We start from the raw sequence: 26631 nt of genomic DNA, 5'->3' as shown, positions 1-26631 counted from the left end.
AAGAATCTAAGAGATAAAAATTCCAGGGAAGGGCCGGCGCCGCGGCTCACTAGGCTAATCCTCCGCCTAGTGGCTCCGGCACACTGGGTTCTAGTCCCGGTTGGGGCGCCGGATTCTGTCCTGGTTGCCCCTCTTCCAGGCCAGCTCTCTGCTGTGGCCCGGGAGTGCAGTGGAGGATGGCCCAGGTGCTTGGGCCCTGCACCCCATGGGAGACCAGGAAAAGCACCTGGCTCCTGGCTCCTGCCATCGGATCAGCGCGGTGCACCGGCCGCAGCGCGCCGGCCGCGGCGGCCATTGGAGGGTGAACCAACGGCAAAGGAAGACCTTTCTCTCTCTGTCTCTCTCTCTCACTGTCCACTCTGCCTATCAAAAAAATAATAAAAAAAAAAAAAAGGAAGACCTTTCTCTCTGTCTCTCTCTCTCACTGTCCACTCTGCCTGTCAAAAAAAAAAAAAAAAAAAATTCCAGGGAAACCCATTCATAGGCTCCCCCTCCTCCTTTTGTGAGTTTTGTCTCCAGGAACCCTATGAGGTCTTCATAGTGATTATTGAAACTTAATCCTCTCATGCTGCTGCAGTGTGAGGGGGAAAGGAATCATTTTGCAGTGAGTCAGAGCACTCTTATTAACAATACCTGCCTTCAAGAGAAACTATTTTTCCAGAATCTAACGTACTGTTATCAGAGCCTAACCTACCTATGGGATGGGAAATAACAACTTCAGTTCCCTCTACTATATCTCATCTAAGGAGGGGGAAAAAAATCAGAAGCACTGTGAAGATCACATTCCTGGGGCTCAGACTCACCAAAAATCCTATGACCTTATCACAGGGCTATAGAAAATCTCCTGTCTCACATCTTATCACTGTAATAATAAAGACCTATCCACCATATTTCCTTTTACCTAGTTTATCATGGCCACCTTTCTTTTCTTTTTTTTTTTCTTTTTTTTTTTTTTTTGACAGGCAGAGTGGACAGTGAGAGAGAGAGACAGAGAGAAAGGTCTTCCTTTGCCGTTGGTTCACCCTCCAATGGCTGCCGCGGCCGGCGCGCTGCGGCCGGCGCACCGCGCTGATCCGATGGCAGGAGCCAGGAGCCAGTGCTTTTCCTGGTCTCCCATGGGGTGCAGGGCCCAAGCACCTGGGCCATCCTCCACTGCACTCCCTGGCCACAGCAGAGGGCTGGTATCATGGCCACCTTTCAAAAAAAATTACAAGGCAAACAAAACAAAACAAACAAACAAACAAAAAAACCCACCAGTTTGAAGAAACTAAGTATCAGAACTCAGTCAGATGTGGAGGGAGTGTTAGAATTGTCAGACCAGCAATTTTTAAAAAATTGATTAACACACTAAAGGCTTTAATGGGAAAAGTAGACAACATGCAAGAACAGATGGATAATTGATTGCAGAGAGATGGATATTCTAATAAATGATACAAAAGTAATGCTATTCTTTACAGAATTAGAAAAAAAAACTCTAAAATTCATATGGAACTATAAAAGACCCAGAATAGCCAAAATGATATTCAGAAAAAGGAAGGAAGTAAGGAAACAAGCAAGCTAGCTGGAGATACCACAATATTGACTTCAAAGGATACTACAAAGTTGCAGTAATTAAAACATTGTGACTCTGGCATAAATCAATAGAAAATAATATAAAACTCAGAAATCAGTCCACACACATACAACCCACTAATTTGTTGATATAAGTGCCAAGAACATACAGTAGCGAAATTGCTACAGGAAAACATAGAGAAAATATTTCAAGACATTGGTATAAGCAGTGATTTTTAGATAAGACCCCAAAAGTGCAGACAAGTGGAATTGTACCAAACTCAGAAGCTTCTGCACAGGAAAGGAAACAACAAAGTGATGCAATGTCATATGGAATGGGAGAAAATATTTGCAATCTCCTTATCTGACAAAAGATCAATATCCAGAATATATAAGTAATTCAGCAAACTTAAACAATACAAAATCAACCAATCCAGTTAAGAAATGGGCAAAGGACATGAATAGACATTTCTCAAAAGAACAAGTGGCTAATAAATATATGAAAAGGTGTTAAATGTCACTAGCAATCAGGGAAGTGAAAATCACAACCACAATAACGTTATCACCTCACCCCTGTCAGAATGGCTAATATACCAAAAAGAAAAAGTGACAAATGCTGGCAAGGAGGTGGTGAAAGGAGAACTTTCGATTTAAACAGTTATTATTTATTTGAAAGGTAGAGCAACAAAGTGGAAAGGGAGAGAGGGAAAGAGAAAGGGAGGGGGGAGAGAGAGAGAGAGAGAGAGAGAGAGACTGACTGACTGACTGACTAACTTCCATTTACTGGTTCACTACCCTAAATGGCCACAACAGCTGCAGCTGAAGCCTGAACCCCATCTTGGTTTCCCACATGGGTGATGGGGTGCAAGTAGCTGGACCATCATGTCAGGTACATTAAGAAGAAGCTAGACTGGAAGCAAAGTAGTTGGGACTCCAACCAGAACACTGATGTGGGATGCCAGCTTTGCAAACATTAGCTTAACCTGCTGTGCCATAGTGCCTACCCAAAAGGGGGATTCTTAAATGCTGTTAGTGGAAAAGTAAGTTAGTACAGTGACTACGGAGATTCCTTAAAAAACTAGAAATAGAACTTCGCTGTTATCCTGCAATCCCGCTGCAAATTCCTCCCTCTTGTCCTTTACATCATGACTGTATTTTGGACGGAATAAAAATGAAAATACAGGGGCGAGCGTTTGGCCTAGGAGTAAATCTGCAAGGTAAGAGGCTCATGTTTCATATCAAAGTGCCTGGGTTTGATGCCCACCTCAATCAGGTTTCTTCCATCCCCTCTGCTGCTGCAGCTACTTAAGGAATGAGCCAGTGAATGGGAGTGAGCACTTGGTCCGATTCTGTTTCTCATGTAGGACTTGCTTTCTCTTTCTCTTATATCTATTTCACTATCTCGCAAATGAAAAAAATAATTTAAGGTGAAAATATAATTTATCAAAATTTGTGGGATATGGCAAAAGCAATGGCATTTAATGAGTTCATTTGAAAAGTAGAAAGATCTAAAATCAATAAGCATCCATCTTAGGAAACTAGAAAAAGAAGATCAAATTTAATCCAAAGTAAGCAGAAGAAAGGAAGAAACACAGATCCAGCCATTGTAGGCTAAGGTTTACACCCACAGAAATGAAAACATGCATCTTCATAAATACTTCTACGTGATGTTCATAGCAGCATTAATCATCATAGCTAAAAAGTGAAACAACTCAAATGCCCATCTAATGATTAAAGGATATATAAAATGTGGCGTATTCATATAATACGATATTATTTGGCAGTAGAAATATAAGAAGCTTTGATACATGCCACAACATGGATGAAGTTTTGAAAATATTGTATGACATCAAAGGGCTAAGTCACAAAAGAACACATACTGAATGATTTCATTTATATGAAATATCCATGATGGGCAAATTTATAAAGACAGAAATAGTTCACTGATTATTTAGGGCTGGTGATAGTGAAAAGGCAGATGACTGCTAATGAATACAAGCCTTATTTTAAGAGACGTTTTGAAAATTAGATTGTGGTGGTCACAATGTTGTGAATATCGTTTAAAAATTGAATTTTATCCTTAAGGTGGGTAAATTTTATGATATCTAAGTTATACCTTAATAAAACTACTACAAAAGTTCCCTAAACTATTATCTGGAAGAGGGAAGTTCCTGAAAAAATGCAGAGGAATGGATGCAATATACAAGTAGAGGAAATGGCTTTTCATTTCCAGTGTGGTAAATTTGTGGATGTAATTGTGGGAAGACTGGCTTTGCACTGAGAAAGATTCCATGTTTGGCTTAATGTTCTGCTTTTGGGGTGATGACATTCTTAGTAATGTTTTAACAAGGGCACTCAAGTTCTAAACTGACCCCTGCCCCAAATAATGTGAGTTTTGAGTGTTGGCATCCTGTTTGATGGCCACTGTTACAAGGAAGTGTGTGGCAAGACTGTTAGCTGAGAATAGTAGAGGGAAGGAAGTAAGAAGTTTCAGGAAATTCGTATAGGTGTGAAATAGTCCTGAGAAGCTGGTGAAGTGTAGCAGTGTTGCTTGTCTATGGCTTTGCCTTTTGAGCTGGTGGTGGTGTTGATATGCCAGACTATACAGTTTTCCTCAGTACTCGTTTGCTCTGGAGGCATGAAAGCTATGGATGTCAAGGTTTATCTAATGCTGGAAATTTGTCAGGTATCTGTGATAGAGAGAGAATACAGAGTAGACAAGGAAGGAAAAAGAAGAGGGTTAATAGATAAAGATTAAAATTGTACGATCAGTGAACTAGAGATTTTAATGAATGGCAGAATTTATTTCATGAAGATATTTCAGCCAGAACTGAAAAGATACAGGAAGCTCCTGGAATTGGTGGTTATGTAGTTTCTGTTAAAGGTAAGGGCTGATATTTGATTATGAAGTGACTGAGATGGCATGAGGGTAAAATATTATTGGAAATGTAGGAGTCAAGGAACTGAGAGGCCAGTTGATTGAGTAGGTTTTCAAAATTGCTGCGAATGATGGCAGGAGTGAGAGAGAAAGCTGTTTGAAAGATGTGAAATATTCATGGAAAGAAAAGTCTTCAGGGACTGTAAACGCCTCACTCTTTGCTCCATGTTTGTTCTCCCATTCCTTATCTTGGAATATACCTTATATCTGTTCTAAGTCCTTTCTCTATCTCTCTCTCTGTCATCCTCTTTATACCCCTATCCACAGTTCAACTGCACCTCCCTGTTTATGTTGAATATATTTAAACTTTGGGAAATATTGTAAAGACATCTTGAAAGCATAAGAGGAGTTAAACAACTTAGGACAAGCAATCACTCAATGGTCTCCAATTTTCAATGTTGGGGATGAGTTAGAAAAATAACACATTGTCTTAACAGTTGCCAGTTTCCTATGTCAAGAGGACAGTTAGTTTCTTACATGCATATTACTGTATAATAAAGACAGTTAAAATAAATATATTTAGTGTTTGTCCTGAGATTAAATTTTAAATATTGATAAATCTCATCATTTGTTTTCTTTTCACAAAACACTTTTGGGGAGATGTTATTTTAAATTGGTAGGAAATTATTTTTAAATATTTATGCATTTGGGCTGGTGCCGTGGCTCACTTGGCTAATTCTCTGCTTGCAGCGCCAACACCCTGGGTTCTAGTCCCGGTCAGGGCGCCGGATTCTGTCCTGGTTGCTCCTCTTCCAGTCCAGCTCTCTGCTGTGGCCCAGGAGGGCAGTGGCGGATGGCCCAAGTGCTTGGGCCCTGCACCTGCATGAGAGACCAGGAGGAAGCATCTGGCTCCTGGCTTCGGATTGGCGCAGCATGCTGGCCGTAGCGGCCATCTGGAGGGTGAACCAATGGAAGGAAGACCTTTCTCTCTGTCTCTCTCTCTCACTGTCTAACTCTGCCTGTCAAAAAAAAAAAAAAGAAAGATTTATGTATTTGAGAGGCACAGTTATGGACACACAGAAGGAGAGATAGAGAGAAAGGTCTTCCATCTGCTGCTTTACTCCCCAAATGGCCGCAATGGCTGGAGCTGGCCTGATCTGAAGCCAGCAGCCAGAAGCTTCTTCTGAGTTTCCCACATGGGTGCAGGGGCCCAAGGACTTGAGCTGTCTTCCACTGCTTTCCCAGGCCATCAGCAGGGAGCCTGATCAGAAATGAAGCAGCCAGGATTGGAACTGGCACCCAAAAGGGATGCTGGCGCTGCCAGAGGAGATTTAACCTATTAGGCCACAGTGCCAGCACCAGTAGGAAATATGTTTAAGCTGAATATTTCAAACTGTTTTGTCTTTCCACAGATACTTTACTTAAATGTGTGGAACTTGTTATTTTTTTCCTGGAAAATCATCCATCTTTAAGTGTCATTTTTTTTTTATTTCAAAGAATATTGGAACATGGGACAAGTAGTAGCAATGTTTTCATAGCAATGTGAAACCTATTTCATGATTATAATTTTTTTTCAGCCTGAAAAGGATTCTGAACATAAAGATACAAATTTTCAAACAAAATTAAATTCTCCTCATGTAGAAATTAAGGACTCATCATCTTGCCCTAGTTCTACTCTTGAAAGCAATGCAGGTAGATCCCTTACTAAAGTTCTGCTGCCTCAGCCCCTGGAATCTGCATTGGTAAGCACTAGTCTTTTATTAACTAATAATTCTTGAAAATACTACAAAAGTGAAATTACTTACTAAGAATATTTAAGAATGCATAATTTCTTTGTGTTTGTGATTTTCTTTATTTAGCAGTGTTTTGAAAGTCCATTCATGAATCAGGCCATCAAGGAGAGAGGCGCCTTTCTCTGAAGGGAGGAAGGAACCTCCACTGTGATATGGCCTTGACTAAACAAATTCAGAGTTGGTGAACTCAAGGGGCTTCCATAGCCTAGACAGCTCATAGCAAGAGTCTCGGGTGATTGCTGACGTCATAAATAAGAGTGCCAATTGTTAAATCAACAATGGGAGTCACTGGGTTCATGCTCCCCACGCAGGATCTCTGTCCTTAATATGTTTATCTATGAAACTCAAAAACAACACTACTAGTCGAACAATACCCTATACCTGGTTCGGTTGTGTGAGTGCAACCTGTTGAAATCCCTGCTTAGTATATACTAAATTGATCTTCGGTATATGAAGGTAACCGAAAATGAAACGTGATGAAGGGCGGGATGGGAGAGGAAGTGGGTGAGGGGAGGGCCACGGGAGGGAGCGAGGTCGGGGGAAAGCCACAACAATACAAAAGATGCATTTTATATTCTACTTAAAACTATTGGTTGAGCTCTGTAATTAATACACAATTACTCTTAGGTGTTTAATCAATGCTATAACTAGTACTCAAATAGTATTTTACACTTTGTTTCTGTGTGGGAGCAAAATGTGGTAATCTTTACTTAACATACGCTAAATTGATCTTCTGTATATAAAGATAATTGAAAATTAATCGTGATGTGAAGGGGAAGGGGAGAGGGAGTGGGAGAGGGGAGCGTTGTGGATGGGAGGGAAGACACGGGGGCGGGGGGGGAGGAGACTATTGTGGTCCATAAGCTGTACTTTGGAAATTTACGCTCATTAAATAAATTAAAAAAAAAAAAGAAAGTCCATTCATATTGTATCTATCACAACTTCACACATTTCAATTGCCAAATAATATTCTGTTTCACGGATGTACAACATTTTACTTGTTATTCATCAATCGATGGGCATTAGTGCTGCTTCCACTTAAATGCATAATTTCTTAACATATCTAGGAAAAGATAAAGCTGTTTACCTACAGCTACATACAGACTGAAGTCTTTTTTTTTTTTAAATTTATTTGACAGATAAAGTTAGACAGTGAGAGAGACAGAGAGAAAGGTCTTTCTTCCGTTGGTTCACTCCCCAAATGGCCGCTACGGCCGGAGCTACGCTGATCCAAAGCCAGGAGCCAGGTGCTTCCTCCTGGTCTCCCATGCGGGTGCAGGGCCCAAGCACTTGGGCCATCCTCCACTGTCCTCCCGGGCCACAGCAGAGAGCTGGAGACTGGAAGAGGAGCAACCGGGACTAGAATCCGGTGCCCATATGGGATGCCGATGCCGCAGGTGGAGGATTAACCAAGTGAGCCACGGTGCCGGCCCCCAGACTGAAGTCTTTAAAATTGATTTGACAGATGACAGCTATGTCATTGGAACTACAAGAAGGTGGATATTGAGGCAGAATTAAAAATTCCAGTGGTTTATTGAAGGGACTGATTAACACCTGAGACAAAGCAGGAAAGAAGAAAAGTTGGCAAGGATAGCCTCACTCTTCACTGCTGAGCTGACAGAAGCTTTCCCAGTGAGGTGTTCTGGAGGAAAGATTTCTCATTAAAAAGTCTGATGTCAGTCTCCCAAGCCCAGACATTGGCTGGCAGCTGCCTGGAAATATGGTGGCTTCTGCTTGAAAGCAGGAGATTTGGCGGAAGCTGGAGCTGGGGGTGTTGGCTTAGTCACACTCCCTGCCTCAGGACAGCGAGTCCTGTGTTCAGGGAGGTCTGAGTAGAGCACCCCCAATGCTGCCACGAGGGTATAGGAATAGCTATCACTGCCTGTCTCTTATTCTTCAGGCACCATGTGTCCTGTTTACACATGTTATTTATAGTCCTTTCACAACAGTCCCTAAGCCTAGAGTAACCCACATTGTTCAGAAGAATAGAGAATAGAAGATTATGTGGATATCAGTTAGAGAAGTGACATAGTATACCAGATGAATGTACCTGTAAAATTGTTTTGAAAAAAATGTTTCCCAGAAAACTATTCCACATTATGCTTTGTACCAACAACTAGTTTAACAGATCCAGAGGAAGAGAATGAGTGAAAGAAAAGATAGGAAGGGGCCAGCACTGTGGCGCAGTGGACTAATGCCCTGGCATTAGTGCCAGCCTTCCATATGGGCGCCAGTTCAAGACCCGACTGCTCCACATCTGATCCAGCTCTCTGCTGTGGCCTGGGAAAGCAGTAGAAGATGGCCCAAGTGCTTGGGCCCCTGCACGCATGTGGGAGACCCAGAAGAAGCTCCTGGCTCCTAGTTTCAGATTGGCACAGCTCTGGCTGTTGTGGCCTGTTGGGGAGTGAACCATCAGGTGGAAGACCTCTCTCCCTCTCTCTCTCTGCCTCTCCTCTCTCTGTGTAACTGACTTTCAAATAAATAAATAAATCTTTTTTTAAAAAAGGAAAGAGAGGAAAAGAGAAACCTAACACAAACATGTGATGTTCAAGTTTTATTTCTTGAGTTGGCTCTCTCTGTCTCTTCAACTATCACTGTTTCTCTCTCTCTCTCTCTCTCTCTCTCTCTCTCTTTGGTGTTACTGTCTCTGATTTTGTCTCTCTTGTTGCAAGGCTCTCTCTCTTTCTTCTCCCAGTTTCTGTCTCTGTCTCTCTCTCTCTCTTTTTTTTTTTTTTTTTCTTTTTGACAGGCAGAGTGGACAGTGAGAGAGACAGACAGAGAGAAAGGTCTTCCTTTTTGCCGTTGGTTCACCCTCCAGTGGCCGCTGAGGCTGGCACACTGCGGCCAGCACACCGCGCTGATCCGATGGCAGGAGCCAGGTACTTACCCTGGTCTCCAATGGGGTGCAGGGCCCAAGGACTTGGGCCATCCTCCACTGCATTCCCTGGCCACAGCAGAGAGCTGGCCTGGAAGAGGGGCAACCAGGACAGAATCCGGCACCCCGACCGGGTCTAGAACCCAGTGTGCCGGCGCCGCAAGGCGGAGGATTAGCCTAGTGAGCTGCGGCGCCAGCCTGTCTCTGTCTCTTTTTCTCTCAGTGTTCTCTGTCTCTTGCTGTCATCCTCTGTCCTCTAATTCTCTCAGTGTCTTTCTGCTCCCAGTCTGTGTTGGTGCATGTCTTGTCTGTCTGCTCCTGCCCTCTCTCCTTTACTCAATCTTCCTCTCTTTTTTCCTTTCCTCTCAGTCTTTTGTCTCTCCCCACTCCCTCTCCCCCTACCTTTTTCCCCCATCTACCTCTTCTTCCCTCCCTTATCTCTCTTTCTCTTGTTCTCTCGCTCTCTCCCTCTCCCTCCCTCTCTTTTTGTCATTCTGTTTAGCTCTTGGACCTTGTTTCTTTCTTTCTTTACTCTTTTTATTCCTCTTTCTTGCTTTGTTCACCCATCTCTGACTGAGAAATAAAAAATGAGTCTGCATCCTATTTTATTTCGTTAATGTTCTATTAATGAAAGTATCTACCTATTTTTAGACATATATATTTCAAACTAATTCTCTTTGCTACATATGCATCTTAACAACTTCATAAATAACTTATAATCCACTTCCATTAAAAATATAATAATATACTAGGAATTATATAATGCTGAAAGTAATATACTTTTCTTAGCAGTTAATAAAATAACCAAATAACTATTCCCTAATTCAACACTCTAATTAGCTTTTTTTCCTAAATTGATAGTAATTTCAACTGAAGTATTCTTTTTTTTTTTTTTTTGACAGAGTGGACAGTGAGAGGGAGAGAGACAGAGAGAAAGGTCTTCCTTTGCTGTTGGTTCACCTTCCAATGGCTGCCATGGGTGACGCGCTGCGGCCGGCACATCGTGCTGATCCGAAGCCAGGAGCCAGGTGCTTCTCCTGGTCTCCCATGCGGGTGCAGGGCCCAAGGACTTGGGCCATCCTCCACTGCACTCCCTGGCCACAGCAGAGAGCTGGTCTGGAAGAGGGGCAACCGGGACAGAATCCGGCGTCCTGCTATACCACAGTGCTGGGCCCCCATAGTTATTATTCCACATAGAGAACTCTTGGGAGTTGTTTGACATAGCTAAGAAAGAAAACCCTTTAGTTTACTATCAAATGATTTAAAATTTAACTAGTAGATAAAAGATTTTTACTGATATTACATATTATAATCTAGTCTACTAACTTTAAATTGTGATTTTACTATATTAAAATAGTATATTCCTGCTATTCATTCTCCTATTTCACAAAATATTTGTAGAAAATAAATTCTTCTACTACTGATAAGAAAAGTACAGACTTGTTAACAAGTACACCATCTTCAGCGACAGCTGTTTTTGTGGTAAGTATTAACTTTTATCTATTTTGTGACTCTTCCTCTCCCCATTCTTCTATTTTTGTTATACTAGGGAATATTGCCTATAGAGAATGATATCTGTATTTTTTTGTTGCATAAGCATACTTTCATTGCAAGTATTGTATATATTGCTATGCATGTAAGGGGGAAAGAAAATCAGAATTTTATAGTATTAACCAGGGTTCTTCTTTTTTTGGTTTTCTTAATTATTGTGTGTAAATATACATAACTGAAATTTAGAACTTTTGCATCCATTTTGTTGCAAAAGGCAGGATTTTATTCTTTTTATGGCTGAGTAGTATTCCATACTACTATTCCATACTATATATATATAATTATAGATATATATATAAATTTACATACATTATATATAATATTACTATATATTATTATATTATTAGATATTGTATATTATATATTATATATATTATTATATATAAATTTTTATATATATAAATACCATAATTTCTTAATCCAGTCATCAGTTGATAGACATCTAGGTTGATTCCATGTCTTAGCAATTGTGACTTGAACTGCAATAAACATGGGGATACAGATACATCTTTCATATGCTGATTTCATTTCATTTGGGTAAATTCCCAGGACTGGGATTACTGGGTCATATGGTATATATGTTTTCTGATTTCTGAGGTGTCTCCATACTGTCTTCCACAATGGCTTTACTTGTATTTTTTCTGGTTTCAGAATTAAGGTGATGCTGACCTCATAGAAGGAGTTTGAGAGGGTTCCCTCCCTTTCAATTGCTTTGAATAGATTGAGAAGATTGGAATTAGTTCTTTAAAAGTCTGATAGAATCCAGCAGTAAGGCCATCCAGTCCTGGGCTTTTCTTTGTGGAGAGGATGCTGATTACTGATTCAATCTCTGTTTTGGTCATTGATCTGTTTAGGTTTTCCATGTCTTCATGACTCAATTTTGTTATACTGTGTGTGTCCAGAGTCTACCCATTTCTTTTAAGTTTCCCAATTTGTTGCTATACAGCCTTTGTAGTAATTCCTGATTATTCTTTTTATTTCCTTGGTATCTATTATTATATTTCCTTTTTCATTTCTGAATTTGTTGATTTGGGTTTTCTCCCTCTTTTTTAGTTAGTTGGGCCAATGATGTATCAATTTTGTTTATTTTTTCAAAAACCCAGTTCTTCATTTCACTGATCTTTTGTATTTTTAAAAAAGACTTATTTATTTATTTGAGAAGTTGCGTTAAAGACAGAGAAAAAGAAAGAGGCAGAAAGAAAGATCTTCCATCTGTTGGCTCACTCCCCAAATGGTCACAACGGCCAGAGGCAGGCCCATCTGAAGTTAGGAACCAGGAACTTCTTTCAGGTCTCCCACGTGGGCATAAGGGCCCAAGGAATTGGGCCTTCCTCTACTTCTTTCCCAGACCATAGAAGAGAGTTGGATTGGAAGAGGAGCAGCCAACACTCAAACTAGTGCCAATATGTGGTACCAGAGCCACAGGTGGAGTCTTAGCCCACTATATCACAGCACTGGCCCCTCTTTTATATTTTTTGTTTCGGCCACAGCAGAGAGCCGGCCTGGAAGAGGGGCAGCCAGGACAGAATCCGGCTCCCTGACTGGGACTAGAACCCGGGGTGCCAGCGCTGTAGGCGGAGGATTAGCCAAGTGAGCCGAGGCGCCGGCCCCTACCATTACTCTTGTATTGGAGTCTATGTCTCCCTTTAGATCCATAAATATTTGTTTTAAATAGCCAGTTGCCCTGGCATTGGGTACATTTACATTTATTATAGTCACATATTCCTGTTGAATTGATCACTTAATCATTATATAATGCCCTTTTTTGTCTTTTTTAGCAGTTTTTGTGTTAAAGTCTATTCTGTCTGATATTAAGATGGTTACACCTGCCCTTTTTTTTTTTTTTTTTTTTTTTTTTGCATTCTCTTAGTGTGGAGTATCTTTTTCTGTTTTTGTACTTTCAGAGTGCATGTATCCTAGTTGGTGAGGTGCTTTTCTTGTAGGCAGCAAACATATGGATCTTGTTTTTTAATCCATTCAGCCAGTCTGTCTTTTAATTGGAAAATTTAGAGCATTTACATCCAAGGTTACTATTGCTAAGTAACCACTTGGCCCTGCCATTTTTCCATAAATATTCATTTTGTTTGCATTGGATTTCCTTTGTACTTCTATTAGGAAATTTTATGCCTTCACATTCTTTCATAATGATGACCATATTTGTATGTTTCTGTGTGTAGCACATCCCTTTTATTTATTTTTTATTTATTTATTTGAGAGGTAGAGTTACAGACAGTGAGAGGGAAAGACAGAGAGAAAGATCTTTCTTCTGCTGGTTCACTCCCCAAATGGCCGCAACAGCCAGAACTGCACTGACCTGAAGCCAGGAGCCAGGTGCTTCCCGTTCTCCCATGCGGGTGCAGGAGCCCAAGGGCCTAGGCCATCTTCTATTGTCTTCCCAGGCCACAGCAGAGAGCAGGATTGGAAAAGGAGCAGCCAGGACTAGAACTGGTGCCCATATGGGAGCTGGCGCTGCAGGCAGATCAACCTACTGTGCCATGGCGCCAGCCCCATAGCGTATCCTTAAACATAATTTGTAAGGCTGGATAAGTGATGACAAATTCTTTCAATTTCTATTTGTTATGGGAGGTCTTTATTTCACTTTCATTCACAAATGAGAGCTTTGTAGGGTACAGTCATCTGGGTTGACAAATTTTTTTCTCTTAAGACTTGGACTATGTCTCTTTAATCTCTGCTAGCCTATGGAGTTTCTGATGAGAAATCAGCTGTGAGTCTAATTGAAGATCCTCTGAAAGTAATCTGCCATTTTTCTCATGCACATTTTAGAAGCCTTCCTTATTTTTTGTGTTGTGAAAGTTTGACTACCATGTGTCATGGTAAAGATCTTTTTTGGTCATCTCTATTAAGAGAGCCATCGCCGCAGGTCAATAGGCTAATCCTCTGCCTGCGGCGCCGGCACACCGGGTTCTAGTCCCGGTCAGGGCACCGGATTCTGTCCCAGTTGCCCCTCTTCCAGGCCAGCTCTCTGCTGTGGCCAGGGAGTGCAGTGGAGGATGGCCCAAGTGCTTGGGCCCTGCACCCACATGGGAGACCAGGAGAAGCACCTGGCTCCTGCCTTTGGATTAGCATGGTGTGCTAGCCACAGCGCGCCAGCCGCAGTGGCGGCGGCCATTGGAGGGTGAACCAACAGCAAAGGAAGACCTTTCTCTCTGTCTCTCTCTCTCTCACTGTCCACTCTGCCTGTTAAAAAAAAAAAAAAAGTGCTGTGTACTTTGACATCCTTTGGTTTCTTCAAATTGGAGAAATTTTCTGTAATAATTTCACTGAATAGGCCTTCTAATTCATTATCTTTTTCCATACCTTCAGGAACTCCTAAGACCTATATGTGGGGTCATTTGATAGTAGTCCATAAATCTTGAACATTGTTTTTTAATTTTTCTAATTTCTTCTTTTTTATTTTGGTCTGAGATATTTCCAAAGATTTGCCTTCTAGCTTGAGTATTCCTTCTTCTGCCTCACCAACTCTGTTGTTAAGGCTTTCCACTGTATTTTATTTAACATATTGAATTCTTCATTTCTAATATTTCAGTTTGATTTCTGTTCAAAATCTCAATCTTATGGGGCAATTTTTCCTCCATGTCATATATGAATTTCTGTAACTTGTGGGTTTGCTTCTCCTTGATTCTGAGTAATTCTGTGATCAATATGTAGAACATCTTTAGGCATTTCATCAATCTATTCATCTTCACTTTCTCGTATTTAGTGTTGTGTTCCTTTCTGGGAGTCATGCTTTCTTGTTTCTTGAATTTCTGCATTTATTTTAGGTGTTTGTTAGAAATACTTGTTGGTTTTTTTCCCTCTGATGGCATTTATCTTTGAACTAAGCCTCTGTGACTTAGTGGATTGTCTGCTCTCTCCATGAATACCCAGAGGTGTGTGCAGGGCGCAGCCAGGGAGCTCTGGTCAGTGTTGCAGGATGGGGCAAGTATCCAGGGTGACACTCAAGTTGGACATGGTCGGTCTCTTTATTATTGGCAGGAGGAGGATATGATCACCTCATTTGGTGTAATCACTCCCTCACCTCCTCTTTTCCAAGGTCATCACTGCCTGGGTTTAGTCCACAGTGGGTACAGCACTCATCCACGCTGCCACATGAACAGCACAGAGAGTGTGCAGTCCTCAGTGTGAGCACTGATCTCTATGCAGTGACCCAAGACAGTCAGAGAGCTCTGAGCCTCTGATGTCAGATACAGCAATTCAAAATCCCTGTCATGCAGTCACAGAGTTCACACAGACTTAGCACACAAGGCTCCCACAGTTACAGGCTACAGAAGATCTATTCCACCCCGCTAGACTGTCCCCTCCACAGAGAGAGCAGAGAGCTTTCCAGAGCCAGCTTCCTGTGAGTGCTTCACCTTGCGGTTTGAGCCCCAGAGCCTGTGATGTTGAGAGGCTGGGGGCACCTCACAGTCCTATGTGGATGCCCAGTCCCCATCAACCCTCCCAGCCAGACTCAAAATCAGTGGGGAATGCGGATTTTTCCCTCTGGTAAAATCTTCCAATCATATGCAAAAGAACCGCACCACTGTTGTCAAAATGGCACTTTCTCCCCACCAGTTGGTGATGCCATTGCTGGGTTAGGCAGGTACACTGTCCCTCTTAGGGCTCCAGGCTGATCTCAAAGACAGTGTGGTCTGCAAGGCTCTCCCTCCCGCAATATCACCAGTGGCATAAGCTGCTGCAGTGTGCTCTCACCTCGCTCTCCAAAGCTGGCGTATCCACCAGTTCTGGAGTGTGGTGTTCGCGCTCTTTGCTGCATGACGGCACCTTCCAGTCTGATCCATGGCGCCCTCTACATTCTGTAGTTTTCACTGCAACCCTGACTTGCTCTCTCCAGCTGTCTACCGGGAATGCACTTTCTCCACTCCCCCCCCGCCCCGCCCCTTCTAAAGCAATATATCTTTCCCCTGTTCATCCACCTTGGGATACAACTCTTCCTCCCTCCATCCCTCCTTCCATCCCTCCCTCCCTCTCTCTCTCTCTTTTTCTTTCTTTTGATTCATTTATTTACTTGAAAGACAGATTTACGCAGAGAGAGAGAGGGAAATACAAAGAGAGATCTTCCATCCATTGGTTCACTCTCCAGGGTGGGGCCGGGCCAAAGCCTTGGACCCAGGAGCCTCTTCCAGGTCTCCAACCTGTATGCAAGGGCCCAAGCAATTGGGCCATCCTTTGCTGTTTTCCCAGGCCCAATAGCAGGGAGCTGGATTGGAAGTACAGCATCCGGGACACCAGCCAGCAGTCATATGGGATGCTGCATGGCAGGTGGCAGTTTTACCTGCTATACCACAATGTCAGCCATGAACATATGTTTTCATTAGTCTTAGCTACATACCCAGAGTAGAATTTCCTGGGTTATATGGTTACTTATTTGAGGAAATGTGAGACTATTTTCCAGTGTGCCTGAATAAGCTCACGTTCCCAACACTGTATGAAAATTCTGATTTCTCTACATTTTTACCAACACTTGTCACCATCCATCTTTTGGGGGTGAACTGGTATCTCTTTGTGATTTTACATTTGATCTTATTTGCTATTTGTATTCCTTCTTTGGGGAAATGCCTATTCAAAGATACTGTGCCCATTTTATAATGAAGTTAATGATTGAGTTATAAGGAATCTTTTTTCTGGACACTAGATCCTTATCAGATAGGTCATTTGCAAATATTTTCCCATCTAGTAGATAAATACCAGCATCTTCTAAAAATAATTTTGAGACTACTTAATGGATTGATATTTTAAAGTTCAAAATTTTGTTAATGAATCAGTTTGAAACAAATTGCTCTTTGGTTCATTCCACAACTTGCTGCCACCAGAGGAGGCCTGTGGATTCCCTTCGATTCTGAGCTTTCACATCTTCGGTGGCTATCCTAAAGAAGGCCAATTGAGCAGAGACTTCTGGGAGATTTTCATTTGCCAGTATCTTGTTTTAATGTGACCTTTCTAAGACTATTCTAAGATACAGATACATAGACATGAAGTTGTTCTGTGCTGCCAGGAGGAAGAGGACCTCACCAGGGGAAGAACATGCACCCTGCTCCACACACACACACACACACACACACAGAGAGAGAGAGAGAGAGAGAGAGAGAGACGAAGGGAGGGAGGGAGGGGCACAGAGAGAGAGAGAAAAAAAAAACTCCCATCTAGTGCATCTGAATCCAGTTGAGGTATCCATATATTTGGGCTAGCCTAAGTGCAAGTCAAATTACCCTAGTCAGATATAGCTGGTCAGTATTTCAACGCTTGGAGTCTTCATCTACGAAGTAGGAATCATGTGTCTAATTTTAGATATTTTCAGTTTGATACAGAAATATGTGATGATTTCAGTAACCTAATAGAGGTATGGATGTGGTGCTCAGAAGAGAGTTGTATTTTAGAGGTAGAGATTTTAAAATCTGATGTTTGGTTGTTGTGCAAAAAGAAGATAAGCACAGAACAGTGGGAAAAGTTTGCATTACAAAAAAATCAAGGGAGGGACCGGCACTGTGGTGCAGTGGGTTAACGCCCTGTCCTGAAGTGCTGGCATCCCTTCCGTGTGCCTATTCGAGTCCTGGCTGCTCCACTTCTGATCCAGCTCTCTGCTGTAGCCTGGGAAAGCAGTGGAAGATGGCCCAAGTCCCTGGGCCCCTGCACCCACGTGGGAGACCAGGATGAAGCTCCTGGCTCCTGGCTTCGGATTGGGGAGTGAACCATCGGATGGAAGACCTCTCTCTCTCTCTCTGCCTCTCCTCTCTCTGTGTAACTCTGACTTTCAAATAAATAGATAAATCTTAAAAAAAAAAAAAAAGGCAAGGGAAATTATTCTAGGAAGTGTGGTTGCTGGGTAGATGACTTTGATTTAGTAAGTATTTGATAAATATTTATTGAATGAATGAATAGAAAAATATGAGGTATAACAAAAATTCCTACTTAAAAATAATATTCTGATGGGCATTATGCAACAGGTTAATCTGCCACTTGGGTTGCCTGCACACCGTATCAGAAGGCCTGCTTTGAGTCCCATCTATTCTGTACTTCCAATCCAGCTTCCTTTTAATGTACATTGGAGGCAGTGGATGATGTTCCAAGTACCTGGGTTCCTGCCATCAACATGGGATACCTGGATGAGATCCTGGCTTCAGCCTGACCTAGCTTAGGCTGTTGGCACATTTAGGGGGTAAACCGCTGGATGGAAGATCTCTGTCTCTCTATATCTCCTTCTGTCTCTACCACTCCACCTTTCAAATAAGTAATTAATTCTTTTAAAAAACACTAAAGCAAAGAGTATTATAACCTTCTTTATAGATTGGTTTGTAGATAGTTAACTATACATCTTTTGTAGAATAATTTCCAAATGTCAGTAATAATATTCATATAGATGAAATTGTTCAAATATCAAGTCCACAAGAAAATAATTCCAATGAGATACTATTTTCAGCTTTCTTTTAATTACTTAAAAATAATTATTTTGCAACATTTTTCTACAAAAGAGCAATATATTCTTTTATAGATTGATTTGTCCTCAGTGCAAAAAGCATCTTCTGAAGAATTGTGTCCAAATGTCAGCAATTATGTTAATTCAAATGAAATTGTTCCTGTGTCAAGTTTGCAAGAAAATTCTTCAAATGAGGTAGTATTTTCAAATACCCCTTCAACTGCTGCAGGAAGTAATTGTTGTTATATTAGATACATGGTATGTTAGATACCTTAATAAATCTGTAACATAGTTGAAGCTGACATCTTTTATTTGTATATGAAGAAGAATCCCTTATAAGATTTTTGATGCTAAAAATATTTTCTCCCCCTCTGTGGATTGCCTTTTTGTTCTGTTGATGGAATCTTTTGATGCATAACTATTTCAACTTTGAATAGTCTTGGCACCCTTGTCAATAGTCGTATGTTCCAGGTTTATGTTTAGGCTCTCCATTCTTTTGATCTATTTGCTTTGCTTTATGCTGGTGCCTTACTGTAGCTTTGTAGTACATGTTGAAACCAGGAAGTGTGAGTCCTCCAGCTCTGATCAAGATTCTTTTGGCATCTGATGTCCTTTGTGGTTTCATATGAATTTTAGGATGGGATTTTCTATTTCTGAAGAGAATGACATTGGATGTTTTATAAGGATTGCATTCATTCTGTAGATCACTTTGGGTTATAATAATGTCTTAGTAATATTAAAAATTCCAGGGGTTGGTGCTGTTGTGTAGTGGGCTAAGCCTCTACCTGCAGTGCCGGCATCCCATATGGGCACCAGTTTATGTCTCAGCTGCTCCTCTTCCAATCCAGCTCTCTGCTTATGGCCTGAGAAAGCAGTGGAAGATGGCCCAAGCCCTTGGCCCCTGCACCCACTTGGGAGACACAGAAGAAACTCCTGGCTCCTAGCTTCAGATCAGTCCGGCTCTGGCTGTTGCAGCCATTTGGGAAGTTAACCAGCAGTTGGAAGACCTTTCTCTCTGCTCCTCTTCCAGTCCAGCTTTCTGCTATGTCCTGTAATAGCAGTAGAGGATGGCCCAAGTCCTTGGGCCCCTGCACCCACATGGGAGACCTGGAAGAAGCACCTGGCTCCTGACTTCGGACTGGCACAGCTCCGGCCGTTGCAGCCATCTGGGGAGTGAGGCAGCAGGTGGAAGACCTTTCTCTCTGTCTCTACCTCTCTCTGTAACTCTGTCTTTCAAATAAATAAAATAAATCTTTTAAAAAAAAATGAAAGGTAGAGTTGCAGGGAGAGGGAAAGACAGAAAGATCTTCCATCTGCTGCTTCATTTCCCAAATGGAGTCAACAGCTGGGGCTGGGCCAGGCCGAAGACAGGAGCCTCATCTGGGTCTCTCACATGGGTAGCTGGGTCCCAAGAACTTGGACCATCTTCCATGCTTTCCCAGGCGTGTTGGCGTGGAGCTGGATAGGAAGTGGAGCAGCCAGGGCTTGAACTGGTGCTCATATGTTGTTCTGGCATTGCAGGTAGCTTAACCTGCTGTGCCACAATGCTGGCACCATATAAATCTTTCACTTCTTTGATTAAGTTAATTCCTAAGTATTGTTTTTGATGCTATTATAAGTGCAAAAAAATTTTTTTTAAGGGAAAGACCGGAGTGAAGGTGCAGCGAAGGGAAGGAGAGAGAAAGAGAGTATAAGAGAGAAACAGAGAGGAGAGGAGCTAGCAAGGAGAGAAGAGAGGTGAGAGGACCCAAGAAAGAGGAGAGAGCAGAAAGGAGCCAAGAGAGAGAGCCAAGAGACCAGAGGAGGAGGCTAGAGAGAAGAACCAAGAGAGCACGTGTTCAGGAACAGGCCCTTTTAAAACTTTGCCCGAGGGCGGGCAGGGAAGCAGGAGCCCCGAATCCCATTAGGATGGGGGTGGAGCTTGACCAGAGGTTGGGCCATGTGGCCACCTGGCTAAAACTGCGCCAGTTTCCTAACATTCCCCCCTTTTGTTTTTTATAAAGCAGGATTTGTATGGGATTACATTAGTCCCAAAATTCCAAGAGGGGTAGAGGGACGATAATCTGTCTTTAGAGCTACTTCCTGCTGACATGGGGCGATGGAGGTACTCTTCACTGGCATGGGGCAATGTCTCAAGCTGCTGTCTCCTGGGTGGGGAGCCAAGTATATCCCAGTGCAAATGTTTTTGCAATTTTCTTTCAGGTTGTTCATTCTTAGTGTGTGGAAATGAAAATTATTTTTGTGTGTCGACTTTATAGCTTGCTATCTGGATGAATTCATTTATTTCAACAGTTTTAAAATTAAGTCTTTCTGCATATACATCACATCATCTGTTAACAGAGATAATTTTACTTCTTCATTGCCTATTCAGGTACCCTATCTTCCCCCAACCCTGCCTTCTTTCTTTCTTCTTTGTATAAATTCCTCTGTCTAGAACTTCTAGTACTGTCTTGAAAAAACAAGCATCCTTTCCTTTTTCTTGATCTTAGAGAAACAAGCTTTCAGTCTCTTACTGCTGAATGTGTTGTCCACTGTGGAGTTTTCATGTGAATTTTATTTTTGTTGAATTAGTTTGCTACAGTTGCTACTTTGTTGGATTTTTTTTTCTTTAAAAGGTGTTAAATTTGTTTAAATGTTGTTTCTGCATCAGTTGAAATGCTCATTTTTCCCCCCTTTATTCTGCTCTTTGTGCTGTGTTATATAGATTACTTTTTATATGTTAAACTATCCTTACATTCTAGGAACTAATCCCTTTTGGTCATGGCCTGTAATCCTTTAATATGCTACTGAATTCACTTTGCTTGTATGTTGATGATTTGTACATCAGTGTTCCTAGGGGGATACTGGCCTGTGGTTTTCTTTTCTTGTAGTGTTGTAGACTTTGTTTACTTTTTTTTTAATGTTGATTTTATTGAATGAATTATGAGAAGTTCCCTCCTCTTCAGTTTTTTGGCAAAGTTTAAGAAGGGTTGGTATTTGTTTTTTAAATGTTTGATAGAATTCAGCATTGAAGCCATCATGACTAGGGTATTTTTGCCTTTTTCCTATATTTAGAGAGAAATACTCAATGATTCGATGTTAAATTTGATGTATATTTTTGTTAAGTTGACGACGTTTCCTCCTATCCCTAAAACGTTATAGAGTTTGTATTAGGAATGAATGTTGGAATTTGTTAAATGTAATGTTGTGCTTAGTGAGATTATCATGTAATTTTTCTCTTTCAGCTTGCCAACATGATAAATTTTATTAAATTTTCTGTTGTTAGTGTAGCTTTACCTCCTTTTTTTATTATTATTATTAGACAGGTAGAGTTATAGACAGTGAGAGAGACAGAGACAGAGAGAAAGGTCTTCCTTCCATTGGTTCACTCCCCAAATGACTGCTACAGCCAGCGCTGTGCCGATCTGAAGCCAAGAGCCAGGTGCTTCCTCCTGGTCTCCCATGCGGGTGCAGGAGCCCAAGCACTTGGGCCATCCTCCACTGCCCTCCCGGTCCACAGCAGAGAGCTGGACTGGAAGAGGAGCAACTGGGACTAGAACCCAGCGCCCATATGGGATGCCAGCACCGCAGGTGGAGGATTAACCAAGTGAGCCATGGCGCCGGCCCCCAGCTTTACCTCCTTATATATACTTCACTCAGTCATAGTTTATTTGTTCTTTTTGGATATTGTTGGATTCGCTAAAAGTTTTGTTCAGGATATCTACATCAGTTTTGTGGGATCTGTACTTCTTTTTTTTATTTATTTTTATTTTTTTTATTTTTTTGACAGGCAGAGTGGACAGTGAGAGAGAGAGACAGAGAGAAAGGTCTTCCTTTGCTGTTGGTTCACCCTCCAATGGCCGCCGCGGCCAGCGCGCTGCGGCCGGCGCACCGTGCTGATCCGATGGCAGGAGCCAGGTACTTATCCTGGTCTCCCATGTGGGTGCAGGGCCCAAGCACTTGGGCCATCCTCCACTGCACTCCCTGGCCACAGCAGAGAGCTGGCCTGGAAGAGGGGCAACCGGGACAGAATCCGGTGCCCCGACCGGGACTAGAACCCGGTGTGCTGGCGCCGCAAGGTGGAGGATTAGCCTAGTGAGCCGCGGCGCTGGCTGGGATCTGTACTTCTGATGTCTTTGGGTTTAGTAGCAGAGTAATGCTACCCTCTGAGTAAGTTGAAAAAGATTCTCCTCAACTTTCTGGAAAAAAAAAAAAAGTATAGTACTATTTCTGCTTTAATTGCTTGAATTCACAAGTGACACCATCAGGGCTGCAGTTTTCTTGGTTGGGAGACTTTATATTTAAAATAATTTTAGGGCAGAGGACATTTGGCATAGTGGTTAAGCTGCTGCTTTGGACACCAACTTCCATACTGAAGTCTGAGACCTAGCCCTGCTCCCAGTTCCATTTTCTTACTAACATACATCCTAGTAAGCATCAGATGATGGCTCAAGTAGTTGAGAGACTTGGATTGAGCTCCTGGTTCTCATCTCCATCCTGGCCCAGCCTCGCTATTGCAGGCATTTAGGGAATGACCAAAGGATGGGAGTGCATGCTGTTTTTGTCTCTCTTTCTCTCACTCACTCTCTCCTTCTAACTTTCCAATAAATAATTTTAAACATGGAAAGTCACTTTAGAACTTTTCAGCTTACCTGTTTCTTCTTGAGTGCACTTTGATAGTTCACATATTTCAAGGAACTTGTTCATTTTATATAGGTTGTCAATTTATTGTCATGTATTTATAATATTCCTTTATTATTCTTTTATTTCCTTCCTTCTCTTCTGTTTAAAGATTTATTTTATTTATTTAAAAGGCAGAGTTACAGATAGAGGGAGAGACTGAGAGTGTCTGTTCACTGGTTCACTCTGCAAAAGGCCATAATAGCCATGGTTAGGGCAGACCCAGCCAAGAGCCAGGAGCTTCTTCTTGGTCTCCCACATGGTGGCAGGGACCTATATACTTGGGACATCCTCTGCTGCCTTCCCAGGAGCGTCTGCAGGGAGCTGGATCAGAAATGGAGCAGCTGGGACTCAAACCAGCACCCATATGGGATGCTGGTATTGCAGGCAGCAGCTTTACCTGCTGCACCACAATGCCGGCTCTTACTCTTTTACAAATTATTTATTTTATTTGAAGGGTAGTGAAGAGAGAGAAATACATATAAAGACAAAGATCTCTGGCTCCATCTGCTGGCTCCATTTCCAAATGGATGCAACAACCAGGGGTAGGCCAAATTGAAGCTGTGAGCTGAGATTTCCATTTAAGTCTCCCATGAGGGTGGTAAGGCATAAGTACTTAAGCTATCACCTGCTGCCTCCCTGGGTACATGTTAGTAGGAAGCTGAAATCTGTATTAGACTTGGTCCCAGGCCCTCTGATATGGGATGAAGGCATCCCAAGAGATGCCAAAACAATTAAGTTAAACCCCTGCCCCTCTCCTCTGTTAGCGTTTTGCTATGCTGTCAACCTGTAATCTTTCTCATTCTTGGTTTGGATAATTTGTGTCTTTTCTTTTCTTTATGTGATCAGTCTGGCTAGAAGGTTTGTTTTAGTGATTTTTCTCTGTTGTTTTTCTATTTTGCATTTCACTGATTTCTGTTCTGACCTTTATTATTTCTTTTATCTGTTTATTTGGGGCTTAATTTTATACTTTATTAAATAGGAACTGTGGTAATTGATTAGGTATTTCTTTTTTTCTAGTTAGGTGTTTAATGCTATACATTTCCCTGAACTTCTTACATGCTGTATTTTCATTTTCATGAAATTCAAAGTGCTGTCCACTTTCCTTCTTTATGTATTCTTTGATCCATGGTGTTTTTTTTTTTTTTTTTTTATTTGACAGGTAGAGATATAGTCAGTGAGAGAGAGAGACAGGTCTTCCTTCTGTTGGTTCACTCACCAAATGGCGCTGTGCCGATCCGAAGCCAGGAGCCAGGTGCTTCTTCCTAGTCTCCCATGTGGGTGCAGGGGCCCAAGCACTTGGTCCATCCTCCACTGCCCTCCTGGGCCACAGCAGAGAGCTGGACTGGAAGAGGAGCAACCGGGACTAGAACCCAGCGCCCATATGGGATGCCAGCGCCGCAGGTGGAGGATTAACCAAGTGAGCCACAGCGCCGGCCCTCCATGGGTTATTTAGAAGTGTGTTATTTCCTGTCAAAATATTTCGAATTTTTGAAAAAGATTTATTTTATTTATTTGAAAGATAGAGTTACAGAGAGAGAGAGAGAGAGAGAGAGAGAGAGCTATCTTTCATCTGCTAGTTTACTTCCTAATTGGCCACAGTGGCTAGAGCTCTGCTGATTCAAAGCCAAGAGCCAGGAGCCTCTTCCAGGTCTCCCATGCAGGTGCAGGGGCACAAGCACTTTGGCTATCTTCTACTGCTTTTCCAGGCCATAGCAGAGAGCTGGATCAGAAGAGGAGCTGTTGGGACTTGAACTGGTACCCATGTGGGAATCCAGTGCCGCAGTCAGAGGCTTAGCCCACTATGCTACAACGCTGGTCCTGGTAGTGATTTCAAAGTGACTGAATCTGGTTTTTTTTTTTTTTTTTTTTTTTTACCCTCTTCTATTAGTTATTAAAAAAATTGAATTTTCTTTCCGTACTGAAGAATTGTCTATTTCTCCTTTCAGTACTGTCTTTTTTGTTTGTTCCATGTATTCTGAAAGTCTATAATTAGGTGCATTTTCACCTCCCACATGGGTAGCAGGGGCTCATCATCTGCTACCTTCACAGGCATATTAATAGGAAGCTAGATTGAAAGCAGAGCAGCTGGGATTCAAACTGACACTCCCATATGGGATGTTTGCATGACAAACAACAGCATAACTGCTGTGCCCAAAAAGGCTGGCTCCATTGATTGGTTATTTAATGTTTGCTTTGGAGTTTACAGTACTCATCTTTATAGGTAGTCGAGTCCTTCCTTTTCTCCTGTCTCATCTTTTTTGCTGTTTTAACCATGTATTTTACTTTCCCATATATTATAAACCTCACACTGTTTAAACAATGATCATTAAAAGTCTTTTTTAAAAATGACTTATTGATTGATTGGTTTGAAAGGCAGAGTTCAGAGAGAGAGAGAGAGAACAGAGAGACAGAGACAGAGACAGAGAAAGAGAAAGAGAAAGAGATTCCATCTGCTGGCTGACTCCCAAATGACTGCAACATCCAGGGCTGAACCAGGATCCTGAAATTCCACCTGGGTCTCCCACATGGGTCGTAGGGACCCACGCACTTGGGCCATTTACTGCTGCTTTTCCCAGGTGCATTAGCAGGGGGCTGGATTGGAAGTGGAGCAGCCAGGGGTTGAACTGACACTCATATGAGATGCTAGCACCTCAGGCTGCAACTTAAGCCACCATGTCAGAAGGGTAGCCCCATTAAAAGTTTTATATATGAAAAAATAATCTTGTATATTTAATGTAATAGTTACTGTTTCCAGTGCTATTTATTCCTTTGTATAGATTCACATTTCCTTCTACTATTGTTTTCCTTCTGCCTAAGGGACTTTATCTAGTATTTTTTTAAAGATGTATTTATTATTTATTTGAAAGGGTTACACAGAGAGAGGAGAGGCGGAGTGTGTGTGTGGGGTCTTCTATCTGATGGTTCACTCCCCAATTGGCCACAACGGCCAGAGCTGTGCCGATCTGAAGCCAGGAGCTTCTTCTGGGTTTCCCACGCGGGTTCAGGGGCCCAGGGACTTGCGCCATCCTCCACTGCTTTCCCAGGCCATAGCAGAGAGCTGGATCGGGAGTGGAGCAGCCGGGTCTCAAACCAGCGCTCTTGGCTGGTGCCATGGCTCAATAGGCTAATCCTCCGCCTGCGGCGCTGGCACACAGGGTTCTAGTCCCGGTCGGGGCGCCGGATTCTGTCCCAGTTGCCCCTCTTCCAGGCCAGCCCTCCGCTATGACCCGGGAGTGCAGTGGAAGATGGCCCAAGTGCTTGGGCCCTGCACCCACATGGGAGACCAGGAGAAGCACCTGGCTCCTGGCTTCGGATCAGCGCGGTGCACTGGCCGCGGCGGCCATTGGAGGGTGAACCAATGGCAAAAGGAAGACCTTTCTCTCTGTCTCTCTCTCTCACTGTCGACTCTGCCTGTCAAAAAACAAACAAACAAACAAACAAAACAAACCAGCGCCCATATGGGATCCTGGTGCTTCAGGCCAGGGCGTTAACCCACTGCACCACAGCGCCAGCCCCTCTAGTATTTTTTGAAGTTTGAATCTATTAATGGTTAATTATTTGAGCTTTTTATACCCAGAAAGCCTTTACTTTTGCCTTCATTCTTTATAATTTGCTAGAGTCAGAATTCTAGGTAACAATTTTTTTCTTTCCATACCAAAAAATATTGCCTAGCTCTTTGCTCACTTGTGTTGTTTCTAGTAAGAAGTTTGTCATCATCCTTATGTTTGTTCCTCTGTACATGAAATGTCCTTATTCTCTGTTTCCGTTAAAGAGTTAATTGTTTTCCTAAGGTAACCATAGGAAAAATACTACAATATTCTGCTTGAGCTGGGGAGAAGCCATTGTAAGAACCACAATGGGGAGGGGGACAGGGAGCTGCATTTTG

The 26631-nt window shown here is 42.2% G+C and overlaps 1 protein-coding gene across 6 annotated transcripts in view; it reads left to right on the top strand.

Annotated features, from left to right (window-relative positions):
• MEIKIN (meiotic kinetochore factor) overlaps positions 1-26631 on the top strand; it is an 86554-nt gene that overhangs the window by 45635 nt on the left and 14288 nt on the right. For 5 of the 6 annotated variants that reach the window (XM_051844192.2, XM_051844188.2, XM_051844187.2 and 2 more), the window contains exons 10-12: positions 6007-6171; positions 10499-10579; positions 18159-18278. In XM_051844192.2, the coding sequence (XP_051700152.2) occupies positions 6007-6171; positions 10499-10579; positions 18159-18278 (366 nt within the window). The remainder of the gene's footprint in view (positions 1-6006; positions 6172-10498; positions 10580-18158; positions 18279-26631) is intronic. The other variant, XM_051844191.2, reaches the window with a different exon arrangement.

Source organism: Oryctolagus cuniculus, chromosome 6, assembly GCF_964237555.1.
Source record: "Oryctolagus cuniculus chromosome 6, mOryCun1.1, whole genome shotgun sequence".
NCBI lineage: Eukaryota > Metazoa > Chordata > Mammalia > Lagomorpha > Leporidae > Oryctolagus > Oryctolagus cuniculus.
The sequence above is the reverse complement of the archived record's forward strand: the minus strand, read 5'-3'. Positions and strand labels throughout refer to the sequence as shown.